This window comes from Cheilinus undulatus, linkage group 6, assembly GCF_018320785.1.
Source record: "Cheilinus undulatus linkage group 6, ASM1832078v1, whole genome shotgun sequence".
NCBI classification, from domain to species: Eukaryota; Metazoa; Chordata; class Actinopteri; order Labriformes; family Labridae; genus Cheilinus; species Cheilinus undulatus.
This window is the reverse complement of record NC_054870.1, coordinates 45,690,489-45,711,599: the sequence shown is the minus strand read 5'-3', so window position 1 is coordinate 45,711,599 and position 21,111 is coordinate 45,690,489. Positions and strand designations below refer to the sequence as shown.

The window sequence follows — 21,111 nt, the reverse complement described above, 5'->3', positions numbered from 1 at the left end:
GAAATTCTGGACACATGCACAGTGCTTAACAAATTTATTAGACCACCTGTCATATTTGTCTCAGAGACCATCCAGTACCATGAAGTGCTTTAATGCAGACTTTCATTTTCAGTGAGCTCTCCACGTTTTACCATTTTGAACAGGAATGAGGGATTTCAAACTGAATTCACCCAAATTTTAGCCGGCTCACTGGGCTTCTCTGAGAAGTCATGAATCAAGCATAGCAAGCAGGATGTTTCTTGTCATAGTGGCTGCAGCAAGCGTCATTATATTTTTGCAAGATATTACACCCCCCCCCCCCAAAAAAAATAAATAAATAAAATAAAAAATCTTAATACTACTTAAGTTTTCTAATTCCATGGACAATGCAGTAATGAAAAAATAATATTTCAATTTGATTTTACTCCCCCTCAAATTTCAACATCATACCCTTATGGTATCATATTTGATACACAGTTTTGTGAGATGTCTGTCAAGTAAATGTGATCAAAAACTTCCTTAAAAACCTTTTGTATCAATCTGATAAATGATAAAAATGGATCCTCCAGTGGATTATAGATTGCTAGAAATGCTAAATACATCAAATGTGATACACAAATTATGTAAGTGAAATTTTATGGCGTTTTTTTAGGTTTTAGTAGAAGGTTAAATAAAGAAATCATCATTTCCGCAGTTGGTTTGATCCAAAAGTTGCTGCAGGACCTCTGCGCACAGACTCTTATAGAAGGTACCAGTGTGTGGGTAAAGTTAGAGAAGACTGTAGAGCATCAAGGTTTGTTTTTATAAGTGTTAATATGACATTGAATGTGTTATATATCTTTATGCACCTGTTAAAGACATTTATATTCCCTAATTTGGTTGGTTTAGCCCTCAGCGGGGCTAGTGGGTAGCTTGTTAAAACACAGCTTACTGTTGAATACTGATAAAGAGCTGAGTGAACCCTAAGGATGGTCAGAGGACTGCAGGTAATTTTCTCAACTCTAAAACAGAGGAAAAGGATAGTTATGTGGTCCTTTCTGGTCAGGATCTGTAAATTATCTTCATTTGAAAAAAACATCTAAAAGCAGCAGGTATACTGGATGGAAACACAGGAGGTAGCTTATTTTTAGTGACATAAATAGTTACACCTTACCCCTCAAATACCAATTTTCACAAACGTTTTTTTTTAAATGTCAGAAATGGATCCAGATAATTTAAAGTAAAAGGCCTGCATCCACAATTCTGTTGCTAGAATAGTTCATGGTAAAATCAGAATAATCTGCTCAGCAGGGGTGACACTTCTCATGCAGACTGTCTCATACTGTTAGAGTGAATCTGAAAAGTCAGTGCCTCTGCACATAAAATATGGTCCTTTGTTACTGTGCATTTTTTATTTACTTGCAGCAGGTTTTTTATGAGTCTTTGCCTCCTTTGTTCCTTAACGAAATCAGTGGTGGTTTGAGGGTGATGTCATCAGGCAGGTAAAGGAAGCAGATAAACATGGAAGTCGAATAATGATGACACCATGATGATTTTAACACATAAGAGCTGTTGCTTTAGACATACGTCAAATCTGGACAGTCCACCAGCTTCAAAGGTTCCCAGGTGTAAAGGTACACGTTTTAGTACCGTACCGATTCAATACGGACCTCTTGATACACTACAAACGTGTACCGAATGAGTACATGTGGAGCAAAGTGTCTACACAGGAAAACAGGAGCGCAACACACTGTCCAGGCATCCATACAGCCATGGTAAACAACAGTGTAGCCTGAATAGTCAGAGCTAAAACGTCTCCTATTATACTTTTTTTCCCAGTGAAATACAACAGTGGACACAGACAAGGACAGAAGTTTGGACATTATTCAGCAGGTGCGTCACCGACAGCACGACCATCGGATCAATTAAAGCATTTGGAACGGCACAGCGTCATTGTGACTAGGAGAAAACCAGAGCAAACACAGCTCTGTTTGGAAGTTGAAAAGCCTCTTTATGGCAATTTCTGAGAAGACAAAAGTGATTAGGCCTAAATGACAGTTTCTAAGCAGATCTAAGCAAAATAAAGATTCATCTCCTTCATCTCTCGACATAAAAAGATCACTTCCCATGACTTGGCATCTCTTTCATTAGTGCACTGGTTTTGGGAATCAAATTAATCAAATTAATTAACCTTCCAATGGCAGCCTTGGGAAAGGGGGAGAGAGAGACTCTGTCATGTCTGCCATATCCTCAGAATCCAGGCAGACTCGAACTTCTTTATCTGCTCAGATGGGCTGTAAAAAGTGCTCCCAAACTTTAAAACTCTGTAAAAGAAGTAATCCTCTGCTGAAGTCTGTGTTGAAATCAGCAAGATAGATGCTAATTAGCACACTTAACGAACTGACGGTGATAGTATGGTGTGTTCAAGGTCAGCTGGGAAATTTGAAAATTAGAGGAAAGGGTATCAATGCCATTATATCAATGAAAATAATTAAACTAGTATTTGAATAATTTATATAGTTATCTTTATGTATTGAAGACCTTTTTAATAGGAGCAGCATTATTCCTAATTTAAATGTAAGTAGATCAAAATTGCAATTTCAGCTGAAATTGTGTGGAGAAGCTGAAAGCTGAATTGTGGAAGAACTGCTGAAATTAGCCAAAATCACAAAAAATAGCATAATATAGCATATAAATAGCAGAAAAATAGCATAAAAGTAGCTGAAAATGGCATTCCATAGCTCAAAAAGGATAAAAATAACTGAAAGAAGCCTTAAAATAGCTGAAAATAGCATAAAAATAGCAGATTTTGGCCTAAAAGTAGCTGAAAATTGCATTGAATGACTGGGAAAGCATAGAAATATATGAAAATAGCATGAATATAGCCATGTTTTAAAAATTGCAAAAGGTAGAAATGAGAAAAGTCCTAGCACTCGAATGACAAAGAAACTGAATTTTTTATAGTTTAAATGGTGTTGATACAACAAAGTGTGAAGGAGAAGATAGCTGGTGCAGAAGAAGAACAATAAACTAAATGGCCAACGAGAATGATTAATTTTGATATGTATTTATTTTCTACTTGTTTTTTTGTGTTGAATTTTCTTCAGTTATCATTCTGAAAATGTACCGAGCTGTGACTTAAAAACCGAGGTACTTACTGATCCCAGAATTTTATGTACGGCTACATCCCTAGAGGTTACCATTTGTCTAGATCAGGGGTTCCCAAACTTTTCAGCCCAGGGGATAAAGTGCATGATACTGCACAAAGCATCATGTATAAAACTTACATTTTAAGTATTTTTTTAATAACTTTTAATTGCATTGAAGCACAAAAATAATTTGATAACTGTGGTTTGATTTTAATTTGAACTCATTTTAACAATATTTTGTAAAATAATAGATAAAATTAGGATTTTAAATCATATGAAAACTGTCTTTTTTTTATGGAAAGCATCCCGCAACCCCCCTTCACTGTCTCCCAACTCCCCTGGGGGTCCTGACTGCCACTTTGGGAACCACTGGTCTAGATCGGCACTATCAAAAAGAAAGGATTGATCAATAACCAGTGAAAGATAGATTAAATAACAACAAATGAAACAGGCGTCCTTGCAGAAAAAGTGCACCCTTGTTTGATTTTCAGTGCTTAAAACTCCAGTCAGAAACACGCTGAATTATAAGCTCCCTCCATCTTTGTAGCTTTTATCTAATTTGCCTTAATTGCTGTTGCTCCTTCAAGTAAGTGGCCTCCGCCGGGTGCTTTCGCATAGTCACGGTGTCCTGCTGTCGCTTCAGCTTCTTGGGGGTTCTGTGGGGCTTGTGCTTTCTCTCACACTCCCCGCTTCAGTTGCCTCATTAATCAACTGGAAGTTAGTGGCTGCTCCAGCGCCGGCTGCCCTCGTAGGCCAAAGTCTATGCGCACAGAATAATGAGGCAAACTCATGGGACGTTTCAAATAAGATTTTCTTTTGATTTGACTCTCCTCTGCAACACCTCTCGGGTATTTGTTGAGAGGTATTACCATCGTTATACGGCTGTTTCCATTTGGTATAAGGTGTTAATTGTTTTTGCAAGCTTGTTGGTAGTAATATGAAATTTTTTAAGTTTAATTTGGACTATATTAACATTCATTACCCTTGTTAGTCCTTTTAATTAGATATCGACACACTGTTGTTACTTTATGTATATTAGATTGCTGCAGTTAATAATCACAGCAATGATAAGGGCGTTTGAGATAAACAGATCTGTGGCACACAGCTCAGTTTGTGAAAAGCAATCATTACTACATCCCATGCATGACCTAAAGTAAAATGGGCGCTGCAGCCATTATCTGTGTCATAAATATACATGAAAGATGAAATGGGCCTTAAATATAGTTTGCATTGGTGCAACTTTCACTCGACCAGTTCTGAAAACTCAATTTCTGTTGTAAAATGAGTCGAAGAGAAAAGCCGGCCCTGAAGTTGCACACGGTAAGATTGATGCCCACAGAGGAGGCTACGAGGAGCCTCTGGGACATGAGCACTTGTATCAGCAGGGGGATTATGGGAAATATGCAAAGAAAGAGTCGGTGCAAAGATAAATGTGTAGGCACCTTGAGAAGAACACAAAAATGAAAACCCTCACTGGGGAATAACATCAAGTTTTATTCACCTTGAACCTCCAGTGAATTCAGTCTAATTTTATCCTTTGCATACAATGTCAGGATGGCATTGGCCTGTCTCTGCTTAAGCTGCTGCTGCTGGGGAAAGTGTTGTGGTACTTCAGCATTAAGAAAAAACTACTGGCTAAAGCTTAGCTCAGAATTACTTTATCTAAGGATATGCTTATGAACCAGGCTGTGGCCCCGACTTCAGAAATCCTCCATGAAAATCATTTATAAGTCTTTAAGATAACTCCTCTTCTTCTTACTGTATATGGGACAGAGGTTTTAACCTAGTTTCTCTTAACCTACAAGATTTTAACTTCTAAATATCTTTCTAGGGAACCTGTGAACTCATTTATTATTTCGGTCCATATTTAACATGATAAGTTGCCAACATCAAAGGTGTAGGAACCAAAAATGGTATTTCTAATCACAATTTCATGTCATCTGGCTTCTTTCATTTTGATTTCACAACTCTCATGAACTTTTTTTACACCACAAAATGAGCTTTGAATTAGTCGCACAATACGACTATATTATTCACATGTGTGCCTGACTCCTTCTGCTTCCACCTTCACTTCTTACCTGATAGAAAAAAACATTTTCATAAAGCATGCACAGTGTTAATATTCATTTATGGATTTGTTAAATATTCACAGTGCCTATAAAAAGAATTCTCCTCCTTAGATGTTTAACTCTTTTATTGATTTTATAAATCAGTCATGATCAGTATAATCTGGCTTTTTTTGACAAAAAAAACAAACCTTTAAAAGGAACCCTGCATGCAAGTTCATGTTGTTGGATAGATATTTGTATTTCTCATATGTATATTTAACTAAAAAACTCTAGATATCCTAAATATCTGCATTTTGAGTAAATTTGAGCTTATAAACTCACCAGGAAACCGCTGTGTCTTGGTCTGCATTTGAAGTGTGTGACGACACTTAGCCATCGCGCTCCTCGCCCTTGCTAAGCAGTAACCGTTTCTCAGATGTTTTTCTGCTTGCAGCTGTTGCTGCCATGACAAGTTTCATACCAGACACGGGTTTGCTGCGTGTTGGTTTTGTCTCCTTGCTGTCAAAGCCCTGTCATTCCTCCTAAGATGTACCTCAATAAACCTCCCTACAAGTGATTGGATTCAGCATATAGTGGAAGCATGCTGGTAGCTTTTTAAAATAAAAGCCATATGTACAAACGATGGGAGTTTCTCCAAAGAAATGCTAAAATGGGCTTTTACTTTGAAAAGAGCAAAACCGGAAGTGTTTTCATACTGTGTGTATCTATACCTGCAACATTTTGAACCACGTGGAAACAGAAAGCTTCATAAATCGTAGAAGTTCGGGGAACAACTTAATTAAACAGACACATTTTAGCTCGTGGCCTTCATCTGGTTCATCAAGAAACTGATTTCAAACATATTCTACCAATGTGGATGTAAATATTTGCTTCAACAAGGTAAATATGGCTCTGTATTTATAATTTTCCTGTCTAGTTTGACTGATAACCGCTCGTGGTGCAAGGAAAAAATAGAATCTTAAAACTCTCCGTGCGTGAGGCGTGCAGCATCTCTGAGATGCAGCCCTAACACCGGCTGCCAGTCTGAAACAGTGGTTACTGCATGGGAATGATGAGGAGCGCTGCAGCACTGTGACGTCACAGTGCCAGCACAGACCAAAATATGGCGGCCTCCTGGTGAGTTTATAAACTCAAATTACACAAAATGCAGATATCTAGTGAGTTTTTTTAGTTCAATATCCGTCAGATATCCGAATATCTTATCTTACAAGATTTGAACTTGTCTGATCGTGCAGGGTTCCTTTGAAGGTCAAAGTAACATCAGATAATGAAAACACATAATGTTAAATAAGTGGCTGCATAAGCATTCACATCCTTAAAGTCAGTATTAAGTAGATGCACCTTTGGCTGCAATCACAGCACTGAGTGTGTGTGTATAGATCTTGATCAGGCTTACACATCTGGACACTTTACTCCATTCTTCTTTGCAAAACTGCTCATTGAAGTTTTTGTCTTCAAACCATTCCTGTATAGCATTTGCTGTATGCTTTGGCTCATTGTCTTACTGGAAAAGAAATCTTCTCTTAAGCTGAAGTTCTCTTGCAGACTGACTTTTTTCCAATGAGATTGAGTACATTTTCCCTGATTTTTTTTTTAAACAACCAGTATTTATATGTTATCAAGTGAGAATAACCGTTGATACCTGGAGATAAGAAAAATAAGAAGCGATCAGAGAAAACACCCAAACTTTACTGGTAATTATGGAAAAAAGGAGAAAAAAGTGAATTGATGCATGTCCCGTTTTTTGCATTATCTTTATTTTTAATGTTGGAATTTGTCTTGAATTTGGATTAATCAGAAGACAGTATGGGTTTCTTTCAGCCGTGATGCTATTCAGTCTTTTCTCTTGCTTTTTGTAATTTTGTGACTGATTTCTTAAATAATGTATATGCAGAGTGGCTAAAAGCAATCCCACTTTCACCCACACTATGTAATTATTAATAAACAGACATCAATCACCCCTTCCTTCATGCTTTATGAATTAAGCCAGTCTCATATTTTGAGGCAGAAATGCCGACAAATTACATGGAAGCATGTTTTAAATCTGACTCACTTCATTTTCTTCACCACATGGGGTTTAACTAATTTAAGCAGAGCTTCTATATTTTTAGATAAACCAAGTTAATGATCTTTAGACGTCATAGTATGGTTTCCAGATGTTAGTGCTTTCCTTTAATTTAAAAACAAACTATGTTTTCTGTGTCTATTTTTGCAGGCCCACCTTGTGAGAAGAGAAGAGCGCCTTGTGATCCAAATCCGTGCAGAAATGGTGGCACATGTGAGGAAAACCTCAAAGGATTTATTTGCCATTGTCCAGAAGGATTCACAGGCCTCAACTGCGACTCTCCAGTTGACTTGGATTGCATGTTGTACGCATGTCAAGAGGAACAAATTTGCACTGCAGGGGAGCATGTGAGGATTTAATATCCTTTATTTGTTCATTAGAGTAGGAGGTAAACAAGAAGCAGCACATAAAAAATGATTATGGTGTCTTGAAACAAGATCAAATAGCTTCATTCTGAAGGCTGCAAGAGAAATTAATATTTCCGCGTGTAGATGAGCAGAGGGAAAGAGTGTTTGCTTCCTCAAGCATTTTGATTGAATGACCCAGCGCATACTTAAGTACCAGTTTGAAATGGCTCTCATCAAAAGCTTTTCGTAATTGGAGGCCTGCTGCAATTTTCACCTTTCGGAGGAAATGCTTTTGTGGTCATACATTTTGCAGAGGCTGTAGAGTTTCTAATGTTCCCAAGGATACACTAGAGAAAACACTGTAATGCTCTAATTGTCTTCCTCTGACCTTTGTTTTGTTCATTACAGTTTGCTGAGTGCTCTACTCATTCTCACAGCCTACAGAAGAATGCCAGAATAAGCAAACTAAAAGGCACATTTATCAAAATATCTCCTGATAGAGCTGCAGCTCAACACCCAGACTTTTTCTAATTGTTTATGAAGACATTTAAATCTCTTTAACTTCTGAATCTCAAGAACTTAAGTACATTTTTGGCCTCCTTTAATGTCCAAAGCATGCATTATGGATTAACTTCTTCTTAGTGTACTCAAGGATGGGGGTTATATATGGACCTGCAGGATTGGTCCTCTTCTCCCTTATACAGGTGCATCTTCATAAATCAGAATATAATCAGAATATAATGAAAAAGTTATTTTCCTATGACTTTATTCAAGAAGGGAAACCTCCATATATTCTACATCATCTCATACAAAGTAAAAATATCATGACCATTTGTTTTACTGTTGATGATTATGGCTTAAAGCTCACAAAAGTCCAAAATGCACTATCTCAGAATATTAGAAGATCACAAAACATCAGTCCAAAAAAGGATTAATAATATAAAAATGTTCATCTTCTGGAAATCCTATTCATTTATGCACTCCAGTGCTGGTTGGAGCTCCTCTTGCACAATTAGTCCGTGGCACTGCTGGGGTGTTATGAGGTCCAAGTTGCTCTAATAGTCGCCTTCAGCTCGAGTCTGGTGTCTCTTCCTCTTCCTCTTCACTTTTCCTCAGAGATCCTCTGTGGGGTTCAGGCCAGACCAGTAGGCTGGCCAATCAAACAGTGGTATCATGGCCAGGAAAAGCAGTTTTTGGTAGCTTCCGCTTCACTGTAGGTAGGTGCAAAGTCCTGCTGGAAAAGGAAATCAGCATCTGGATTAAGCTCCTCAGCAGATGGAAGCATGTGGTGTGCTAAAATCTCCCAGTAGACAGCTGCCAGTATTGACTCTAAACTTGATAAAGCACAGTGGAACAACAGCAGCAGATAACACGGCTTCCCAAACCTTCACTGACAGTGGAAACTAGGATTCTGATGAGTTTAGTTTCATCTGAAAACAGGACTTTGGACCACTGATCAGCTGTCCAGTCCTTTTCCTCCTTAGCCCAGGTGAGACACTTCTGACATTTGTGGTTTAAGATTGGCTTGTGGTAAAAAAAATTACTATTAAGTTATTATCAATACAGATAAATACAGAATTGTGGTTAGAGTTATCTACAGTTAAGTGAGAAGTTGTTCAAGGTTATTGCATTATTTATTATTCTTTAGCAAGACAAGACCAAAACACATTCTGCTCAAGTTACAGCATGGCTCCACAGTAAGAGAGTGCAGGCACTAGACCTGTCTCCCATCAAAAATGTATAGCACATTATGAAGTGCAAGATACAACAACAGCAAACTGTGCACTCTTAAGCAACTTAAGATATACAATGGAAAGAATTCCATTTTCATCCTGAAACGCTTCCAGAGTGTTGAAAATGTGATGCAAAAACAGTGGAGAACAAATCCTGTTCCATCTTTTTTGAAACTTTGCTGGCATCAAATTCATGATGGGTGTTTACTTCCAAAAGTCAACCAACTTTATGGTCGTAAACTCTAATCGGGTTAAACTCTAAATACCTTATGTTTGTGGCATTTCATTGAATGTAGGTTGATTTGCAAATCACTGTCTACTGTTTTTAATCACGTTTTACACAATGTACCACCTTCTTTGGAATTGAGGTTTGTAGTAATAGACATACAGATTCAAATGTTTGGTAATGTCATTTTTGGTTGATGATGTTTCAACAGAAAAGTGGTCTCACATGCAGTCTAACCCTTTTTCTTGGAGCTAACGGCTGACCTGGTTTATTTCTCTGTGTATGTGCAGGACTCCGAGTGCGTCTGTGCAGATGGGACCATGGCCCCGATGTGCAGGAGGCAGCAGAACCTGTGCAGCCCATCACCGTGTCTGAACAATGCCACCTGTGTGTCCAGGGGAAATGATTATGTATGCAGGTGAAACAAATACAGGGATCTACAGTAATAGAGGCTGCTGTCAGGAGCACCTTTATAGATGATTGGGATGTCTTGTGAATATTTCTACTGCAGAGAGGGAATTTAAATGGCTCTTTTATTATTTCCCAGTCATTTAATGTGATTAGGATTTACATTTCCCTTAAAAGCTCTATGACTAATACCTACCTGTCTGGCAGTACTAAAACCTCATTGTTGCTGGTGATAGTCCTGATTTTTGTCCTTTTTGCAGAAAAACTCATGTAAAGAACAAAGAAATCTTTCAGTATATTGTCTGTATATCCAACCACTCATGTAGTATATTTAGCTGTTGCATTGATTAGATAGGGTTGGGGTTTTAATGCTAAGTTTTTATTAACATAAAAGATACAATAATGATGGTTCTAATTGTAAGTATAAATGAATACAATTATTAAACTGGATTAATAAATACAGGGCACCAATCTGGAAACCAAAAGGGGCAAAATCATTGTCATTATTAAGATTTTTATAATAATATTATGATAATTTAAAGAATATTGGTATCTTTATCGATGCAAGGCCTAATACAGTACACCCACCCCCCCAACCAGCAGAAATATTACAATGTTTGTGCACAATAATCACAGACAGTTTGTCTTTGAATTCATAATAGAATTCATTAAACAAAGCAGCAACAAAACAGTACTAATCTACAACAAAATGAATTATTTACAAGCAAAGCAAAGCATGGAAAATGTGTCTGAGAGGATGGCTGATGGTCTTAAATGTCTGAGTCACATGGTGTTCCATACATGTGACTAAAGATGAGGAAGATTGGGAAAGAAACTTAAGCTCTCAGCTACAACATTAGCACGATTAATTCACCACACAGAAACTCAGTGGAAAGACTTTTACTGCTCTAATGTTTGTGTTGGTGTAGGCAATGTGTTGCATAAATGTGGACATTGCAAAATAAATCAACAACACGTGAGCAGACAATAGGACAGCAATCACAGCTTTCAATGAATGCACATGAAACACATCCTACAGCTAGTTCTGCTCAAATCACAGCCTCTTACTTGTAATCAAGGTGTGTGATTTGAGTCTGATGTTTAACAGACTCAAATCACACACGGTTCCAGCGAGTTAAGGTTCAGCTTGAGGATGAGAACAGGGCTCGTATCGTCCCTTTGAGGCAGGAGAAAAAGTTGTGTGTCCTTCTTCGGATACAGGTGGGCTTTCTGCAGCACTCCTGTCTGGATGACGGCGAAGGAAAGAAAGAAAACTCTTTGTACTTGACTGACCGATTGCTGACTGTGGTATGTTAAAGCTGGGAAAATAAGGCATCAGTGGAAGAGAACTGGTCTGCTGCTTGAATGGTGTTGGACTGGCAGTGGAATGGGGGGGGGGTCACACTGGGTTTAATACCTGTGGACCCCCTACAGAGTGTCCTCAGGTCTCGTCTTATCAGAGAGAAGAATGTGTCCTCCTGCAAGGGCTCCAGGGAAAATTAGTCCCCCAGGCTTCGTCATTATTTATTTGAAAGTTACCCTCTGAAAAATAATACAATAAAAACAATAAATAGCACTATAAATAAGAGCATAATTAAATGCCAAATTGTCAAGGGTCCAGGATGCTATTGGCTAATACTAATATCAACAGATATCAGAATTTCTGCTGATATTTACACTCATTATTACAGCTGTAAATATTGCCAATAACAGACTTGTGTCAGCTGAAGTCTTTTCTTTGTTCATCCTCATTCCTCAAACTTTAAAACGTTTTAAGGACTGAAGTTTGTTTCCTTGTTCATCCTTAATTTTTAAAGAGCATTTTAAGGACTGAAGTTTTTGGTCTGGGCTACATTTTTATCTCAAATATTAGCAAAAATCCAACTTCCTGCATCCCTAATGAATATTTTATTACCTGCCTGAATCTCGACACTAGCACACAGTCTGGGGTCATTACACTCTGAGAAGATTTTTTTTTTTTTGTTTTATCTGAAGAAGCTGTTCATTTTGGCTCACTCCAGGGAAAAAGCTTTGTTAGAATCAGTGAAGCACCTCACTTGACTTTGCAAGAAACTGGTTAGCTGTGTGGATAGAGCTTTCTTCATCAGGCTGAGAGCCCACAGTGCAGCTGTGTGCTGGTGGTTAACTTCCTCAGCTCTGATAAAATCTTGGCAACGTGTGAGAAAGTCAAACAAAAGAAAAACAGCTCCCCTTATCTCCACTGAAATAGGTCTACCCTCTTGGACAGCATGTTTGCTAAGTTTTGGTGCTGCAGCAGGACCGTCAGTGTTACTTCATGCTGATGAAGGACACACACAGTGTTATGTTTGATTGATTTGTTGTCATCATTCAATATTCCCCTTTTACATTTACTTTGTGTAGTTCATAAAGTAGGTGAAAATTAATCTCAGTAATATTTTAATTGATTAAATAATTAGGCAATTATTTTCAAAATCTCTCCAGAATGCCCTGTCAGCCAGATAAAAGCATGCTCACCATATCTGCTGCTGTTCATGTATGACACTCCTGGTCATCGCTGCTCACAAAACATTATCTAGTAAAGCATCAAAATACACTTTCTTTAGTTTGTGTCAGGAAATGCAGCCTTTGAAACTGTACACCCCTCTTTTTGAATTTTTTTTGCTTTTTTGGCATATAATCATAATAGGCCAGTCTAACTTAGGTACGTTATTTTCTTTTGGATTCTGTACAGCCATGCCGGGACCTGAACAAAAGTTTGGATACTCGAAAAGCAAGGCCTACAGAGTTGGCCGGGCCCCTGAAAAATCAAGAGAATGTTGGATGTGTGGAATTGGTGCTGGCTAACAGTTACCTCATTTTCGACCTGAAAAGTGTGTCTAAAAGTTTTGGGATTCTGATAATGAAATTATTTTTTTAATTAAATTATTTTTCTGTTACTTTTTAACCCTTTTCAACACTTTTCCTTCAATTCTTGACCATTTTTGCCACTTTTTACCCATTTTGGCTGTTTTGTCCTCATTTGCCTAGGTAGATTTTGCCATCCTTTTGAGGGGGACCTGGATGCAGCCCAGGACCTCCACTTCATACCGGAAGTCAGACAAGCACCACCACAGCTTGTCTTCTAATACCAGAAGTCCCTTGAACTGAACGTCTTCTTCCTTGTTTCTTCGTGCATCGTCGCCATAGAAGAAGAAGAAGACATTCAGTTCAAGTGACTTCCGGTATTAGAAGACAAGATATGGCAGAGATTTTCCAACTTCCTGTGTGAAGTGAAGTTTCATGGTTGCATCCAGGTACTCTTGATCTTTGTAGCCACTTTAAGCCAATTTTTCATGTTTTTCACCCCTTTTGCCACTTAACCCATTTATGCTTTTTTTGTACAAAATAATTCATATTTACTGTATGTTCCTAATTTAAAGGTAATCAGGAACCCTGAATTTTAAGTTATTAAAACATTTGGCCCCACCCCCCCAAAAAAAAAAAAAGAAATCAGAAACATTTCAGGAATTAAACTGCCATAACGAGATTTTTCTGTACCATATAAATTTGTGCATAAAAATCATGTCATATTGCTTGTAAAATCCTATATGAAATCAAATCAAAATCATATTGTGATTGCATTTGTGATACTGGAAAATATATATAGTTGTCCAAAATATCATTAGTGTTTGTGTCGTGATAAAACAGGTGATTTACACCCCTACTGGTGGCTTCTCTCTCCTTCCTGCACAGTCACTCAGTTTGATCTATGCAGATTTACACATGTGCCATATTCCCTTCATTTCTTGATGATGGCTTTAACTGAACTCCAGGGGATTTTCAGTGCCTTGGGATATTATTTGTATCCATCCCCTGACTTCATCTTTTCAATAACCTTTTCTCTGACTTGCTTTGGGTGTTCTTTTGTCCTCATGGTGTAATAGTAGCCAGGAATACTGGCTTGACATTACTTTGTAGAAATCTGTTTTCACTTTGACATTAAAGAGGTTTGTTTTATAATTTTATTTCTGTTTAAAAATAGCCAACTTATATTAACCATACTTGATTTATAAGCACTGTCTCATTCAGAGCAGACACATCTCAAGCTCAAGCAATGTGTGAAAACACAGCTCATAATTACAATGGTGGCTCGTGCTCACTCTGTGAACAATCTTTGCTTGCTTATGTTTGATAAATGGCCAAAACATATACATGTAAAGCCTACCTTTAATCACTTTGAGAGGTTTTATTGAGTTTGGACATCATCAGAATGGGACATGTCACATTCCTTTAAGACTATAAAATTAAGGATCTTTCTGGGATAATACCAACTATATTAAATATGACTTAGGATTAGGCTTTTTAGATGATATTGACATTTTAATGCAAAAAATCTTCAAATTACTAATTATAGCAAATTGTTGAATGAATGAAATCTCATGACTCATCTAATGGTGTTTTAAAATATTCATTGTGAACTTTAATGTGCGTTTAGTATTATTTATCATTAATAAGGTTGGTGTGGTGCCTTTTTGGATAATAATAGGAAACCATTATTTAAATGTCTGAGATGAGTTCCTGATTGCATGGTAATATTTTTGTTTTGTTTTGTTTACTGAAAGCAGTTCTATCCATTTGAATTACAAACTAACACACAAAATATGAGAATTTTAAGTAAAGGCTGTTAGTTTAACGTTGTTTTTACAGTTGTTAGGAAGCATATTTTGGAATTCATTATTCTACTTATTGTGTCCAGAAATACTAACTCTTCTCATTTGACAATCCAGGTCATCAAAATTGGAAGAATAATTATGCACACCACCTCACCCACACATGTATCACAGAGAGGTCATGTAGAAAACAAAATTACAGCCCCATGTGTCTTTTAAGAGTAAAATATGCCTTCTCAGTGCTGAGGGTGAATTGATTTTTCATGACACCGACCTCCTCTTTACAGATGTCTGAGAGGCTTTTCCGGGAAGAATTGTGAAGAAATAATTGACTACTGCAGGCTGCTCAATATCAACTGCCTAAATGAGGGATTGTGCTTGAGGGTAATTGGCGGATATCAGGTAAGTAATTTACTGTTTCAGGCTCAGTGAAATACTGTTGAGCCTGCAAAATTCTGCTCATGTCTCACCTTTTTTCAGTTTGAACAAAATGCACCTTAGAAAAAGCTGATTTTTTGTTTTGGTAAGGGCTGATCAAATAAATAGATATATATCAATGAAAGGAAAAAAGCAAAGTATTTTAATGAACAAGACCTTGTTTCTGACAAAGTTTCCTTCTGAATGGAGGAAAGCTATATACAAAAAGGCTGATTGCCTCAGGCTGATTTAACTCCTGGTTATATCTTAGTAATATCATTGTATAAGTAATATTTACAGACCTTATTTACACACCATCATTTATTTTAAAGTCATACAGAGGTGAAATTGTTTCCTGATCATTGGAAAGTTTGTGTGTCATGAAAACTGCAGCACACTTTCATTAGCTCTCACTGACAGTTGATTAGTCTTTACTCTATTAATGTTGTACTTTTACCAACCTTGCAATGCAATAAGGTAAATTTGTGTGGAAAGGGGTGTTTTTATCCCAAATAACTGTATAATGGCCCAGTGTCTTTACACACTGGTGCATATTTTCAGTGATAGGCCATTAACACAATAAGAGGAGCATTAAAGCTGTGCCTTTTGACATGCTTACAGAGTTTTAGAGCGTGCACTTTATCGTGGAGTTTTAACAAAGAAAGAATCGAATCATTTGGCTGCACAGAGAAAGACCGACAAAGAACAGCACATAAACCATAATCTCTGTCACCTATGTGTGCCACATCTCCTGTGTTATGTTGTTTAATATGAGCATGGAGAAGTGCTCTAAAGAGAGCTTTATTTAATCAGGAATCACCTCCAGGCATACCAAATACATTTCCTTGTTTCAACAAAGTCCAGTTATTTTCCAGCTCTGCCACCCTCTCATCACATAAAGCTTTTCTAGGTGAAAAAGATGTTTTTGCTCTTCTACTGACTGTCTTCGATAAGATGTTAATTTACCAACTGGTTCCACTGATGTTGAACAACAAGAACAACAACCACCTGTCAGCCTTGCATTATGAAACTATACTGCCTAGTTAGGAATGCCACAGACTGAACGTTCATCCAATCACCCTTGAAGATTTCCAGACACCTTTCAGCCGTACCTTTAGCCATGTAGGACACTAAGGATTCATCAGGGGGCCTGATGAGCCACAACCTGGGGCTGGAGGGGTGACCAGAGTCAAACTCAACACACAAAATCACTCATCTCTTTAGTCTGGGTCTTTCAAGACAAAAGAGATGATGCGCCTAGAGACCAGCAGTTTTCAGGCCCTTGGGGTGTCTACAACATGACAAGGGGCTTGTGGCAACCCTCCTTCCTGCCCAGACAATACCCTAAGCCGTGCTTATTTGCCACATCCATCCCCTTTCTCCGCCCCAAAAGTTTTGACTTTCTTATTTTTTCAACGGATTATTTTCCCACACCCCTGGCAATATGCAAGGACATCCATAGCACGACTGGGGTTGTGCCTAACCTCCAAACCTGCACCCTATACAGCCTCAGTTTTTGGCTCAAACATGTCTAAAATGTTCTGCACAGTCCTGTATGTGAAACAGTCCATGCTATAATTTGAAATGCTACAAAGCTATCTCAATTAGCATATGCTAGATTAGCCTCTCCAATGAAGCCATTCACCTGTCTACTAGACATCATAACAACAGTTCTACTATACATACACATACTCAACATGCAAATAGTTTGCAAACAATGGGCTGTAGATGCTGGCTGAGTCATATTTGCACACATCGGGTTAAAATTATTACTGTAGCCTGTTGAGATTCTTTTGCCTCAAACGTTATTTCCCAGATTATAATCCTTTTTTGCTAACAAAGGCTAGCTGTCTATGAAGGGGAGATTTTTAGCTTTAATTTTGCTTTAATTTAAGAATAAAGTTAGTTGGGTTCAATATATATTGTATCAAACTTTAATTGAAAGAATCTGTTTGTTGCATAATCTATTTGTGTATTGTATTTAATCGTGGGGTTCTTCAAACACTAAGAATATAACTCTCTTTATGATGCATTTATGCAGAAAGATTTAAACATCAGAGTGATACGGTCCTTTGAACAGATTTGGTTTTAAACATAAATCAGGCTGCAGCATGAAGGTCCTTCATCCTTGTTCTTTAAAGTTGTCATAAATTATACTAAAACAAAGAGAATAACAGGAAAGTAAGCAGTATATGTCTACAGGCAGTGGTAATCTAATTCTAACCCATTAATCATGTTGAGTATGTGGACACTGCTCAGACGGACAGGCTCTGGTCTAATTTACTCCACTCTCCTCAAACGTCTGTATTTTTTACAACACCTGAGAGTGCTCCGTAATGCCCCATAGCTCCTAATTATTCTCCATCAGTCTTGTTCCATTAGACCACTGAGAGCGTTCTTAATCTAACATCCAATTTTATAGAGGCTGCTCGTTGGTGGAGGTCAGACATAATCCAAAGTGTAACTCTCTAAAAATGGGTGATTTATTGATTTGTTTAATGTGTTATGCCTATTCATGTTGTTAATGTAGTTTTCTTTTGAGTACGATGAACCATTGGGTAGTTCATTAAAGCAGATGTAGTTCCTTGCCCACTTTAATGAAGATGCTCCTAACAGGAAAAATGACAGCAAAGGATTTGTCTTTGGATCTACAGAGCAGTAATGATGAAATGAAAAAGAGGCTTTATTTTCTTATAAAAGGATTGTACTTTATAAATTTATTTCAGTGCAAATGAGCCTGTCACTTCAGCCAAGATGTTTGGCTTTAAAACGTTTAGTTGAATATAACAAAAATAAGCTACTTTGTTTCTATAGATATGTATGCTTATCTCAGATAAACCCTCATACAGCTGGCTAGAAACAGGAGTTCTTTGTGTATTTTAATGGTCCCAGTTTTATTTATTTGTGAGAATCTCAGCATTTTGAATTTACAAGAATAAGTAGTTAAATCTTTCTATCAATAATACAGATCACAAATCATTTCAGCTGGTATAATTCCTTTTAGAATTTAAATGGTGACACTTTACAATAAGGTACACACAAATGTTGTACGAGGTACACAGCTAGTGAACCAGGGAATGCATGAGTGCGGCCTGTCTAGTACAAATAGGTAGAAAATTATGGATTTAAACATAGAGAAATAATTTTTGACAATTAGAAAACCAACACTGCCAGCTTATTAAAGAAGCCCAGCACTCCAACATTAGGCTGCACAGGTTTTAAAGCTAGCACAAAAAGTAAAGAAAATTGTGTTTGGTAGATTATTTCTTTGTTGTATCAATGCCTCTTGACAATAAATCTTATATTATGGGAAAGCCTGTTTATTTTCCTTTTAAATGGTGCCACATTTGTAAGGAACATGTATTTGTGGGATGAGCAGCAGAGCTGAGTATGTGGGTTACGGCCATGAAAAATTTGCCAAATCTTCTCGGCCAATGCCAAACAGCTTATTCTGCCCTTTACTCTGGTTTGGTGGATTGGGTGATTGAAGTCTGAAGAAACAAGACATCTTGGCAATTTAACAATTGATTCATTTAACAAACAGGAGCCTCAGTAGAGTGTGGAAGAACCATACACAGCCACAACAGCCTAGCACCTCCTCCTCATGCTGGTCACCAGCCTGGTCACACAGCCTGCCATCCCACCAGCCTGGTGGGATGGCATCCCATTCTTCAACCAACATTTGTCGCAAGTCAGCCAACGTGGTTGTGTTGGTCACTCTGGCACAGACGTCACACCCAAGCTGATCCCAGAAGTGTTCCATGGGGTTGAGGTGAGGACTGCTGGCGAGCTATTTCATCTCCTCAATTCCTAAATTCTGGAGGTAATCTGTTCTGTGGGGGCATGTGTTGTCATCTTGGAGGATAGAGTTCTGTCCCAGACTGTGGAGATTGTCACTGATTTCAGAATTTCATCTCGATATCTCTGCATTGAGATTGCCTCCAGTGATGAGAAGCCTTGTTTGGCCAGTGAGGGAGATGCCGCCCCACACCATCACACTGCCTCCACCAAACATGATGCTCTATTGGTGGAGCAATCAGCATAGCGTTCTTGACGTCTTCTCCACACTTTGACTCTACGTTCCAACTGCCATAGGCAGAATCTGGACTCATCGCTGAACATAATGTTCCTCTACATGTTCAGGTTTTAGCATGTGTGTTGCAGACATCAGCGCAAATGGGCCTGATGGTCAAGGGCAGTCATGGCAGGCCTCCTGGCAGCTCTGTTAGACCAGAGATAGGCTGCATACAGTCTGTTCTGGATTGTCTGGGCAGAGAACCGACAGCCATATCCATGTCCTTTAACCCTTGACTGCAAATCTGTAGAAGACAGACTACAATTCCCAAGTGCTGACAGGTGGAGAAAATGGTCCTCTTTGGATGCTGTCTTCATGGTACGCCTACTTCAAGGCCTGTCTCTGACATTCCCTGTTAAAATGAACTTGGACTGTAGTTTGGAGATGGCACTAGGACTCAGTCCAAATAGTGACACCACTTGGTTTTGATGAACACCAGATCAGTCAAACGTGCCATGCTGATTCTTGGAGCAGCCACCTACTGACCACTAGCAGGCCCCATGCTCAGGTAATGACAATCAGGCACCTGATAGTCATCACCTGGGGGTACCAGAAGCTCAAAACAAGAGGGCAGAGTAAGCTGTTTGGCATTGGCAGAGAACATCTGGACATATTTTTCATGGGCACAACCCACATACTCAGCTCTGCTGCTCATCCCACAGACAAATGTTCCTGACAAATGTGGCACCATCTAAAAATAAACAGGCTCCCAAAAAGTACAAGATTTATTGCCAAGAAGCATCGTTACAACAACAAAACATCCTACCAAACTCAAATTTCCTTACTTTTTGTGCTAGGTTTATTAAAACAGGGCTGAGCAGAGTTAAAAACCACATCAAAATATAAAAAATTAAAAGGGTGTATTACATAAAATGAAGGACATAATATGGCATTTAAACTGCCTCACTGTGTGCCCACCCTCCTGTCCTGCAGGAGAAGACACAGCCTAAAGTTTTCTGCCAACACACTAGAATTCTATGCATGTTTCCTCCTGCGGCCAGCCCTCTCAGTGTCCGTGTTAAACCAAAATAGATACACATGGCGTTCCTGGGCCAAAACAGATGTTACAGGCTGGAGTATCCTTGCTCGACGGACACTGACTGCTGCGCTCTGCTTATTCTGGTGGCTCGCTCTGTGGCTCTTTCACTGTCCTGTCCTCCTGGAAGAGACCGCTGTCTTCCTCTCTGCTGTATGCCACTTTCTGCTTGCTTCCCTGTTGCCTTTTCTCTTCTCTCAGCCAACACCACACACCTGTTGCCAATCTGCTGATTGCAGCCCAGGCACTTCAGTGTCAGTCCAACAATTGTTGCGTGCACTGAGACACTCTTATGCACACACACTGAAATAATTAAAAGCAATCAAGGACAAAAACAGTCACACATAAGGAGTAAAAACACTAAAGAAGCAAATAAAAAACAGCCATGCTATATAAAGGGACTGACACCTAAACGGACCCTGTCACATCAGGGCCTGTGTCTACAGCTGCTGTTTCTTCTGCTGGCAGTGGCAATAGCCTCAGTTTCAGAGCACTTCTCACTACTGTCTGCTGTTGCTAGGTTACAAAAGTTGACTTCCGCTTCTCTCTGTCTGTTCTAAATACCTCCCTGCATGAAACATTTATTTTATTTGATGATAGATATCTAGAAAAGGATGAAAATCAATGTAAACAAATGCTGTCATTAGCAGCAGCTGGTCTTAGAAGTCCTGCCCCTTCTTTATTTTGATTGGTCAGTGAGAGAAAGGTGACATTGACAATCAAGCAGGGGTAGGTGTGTGATTGCAAACACCTAAACATGAAGAGAAACCTGAGTCCGTTGAAAATATTACTATTATTATAATACACTATTCACATGGGACTAGTATTACCTGTGGACCTCTGATGATTTCTGAATTAACCCCTGATGTCAGTGTTTGGTGTGAGGACTTAGCATGGGTAATGCACTCAAATTTATGGACACTTCTGAAGGAAATCATGAGGATGCTGCATGGCTCAATGAAAATGCACAGTGCATTTTTATTTCTAAAGTTCATAC

General features: G+C 38.5%; 1 protein-coding gene across 1 annotated transcript in view; it reads left to right on the top strand.

The window, feature by feature from the left end:
- The window catches only part of eys (eyes shut homolog), a 425,152-nt gene that overhangs the window by 40,753 nt on the left and 363,288 nt on the right, over positions 1-21,111 (top strand). The window contains exons 4-6 of the mRNA XM_041789003.1: positions 7,392-7,588; positions 9,838-9,965; positions 14,874-14,988. Of these exons, the coding sequence (XP_041644937.1) occupies positions 7,392-7,588; positions 9,838-9,965; positions 14,874-14,988 (440 nt within the window). The remainder of the gene's footprint in view (positions 1-7,391; positions 7,589-9,837; positions 9,966-14,873; positions 14,989-21,111) is intronic.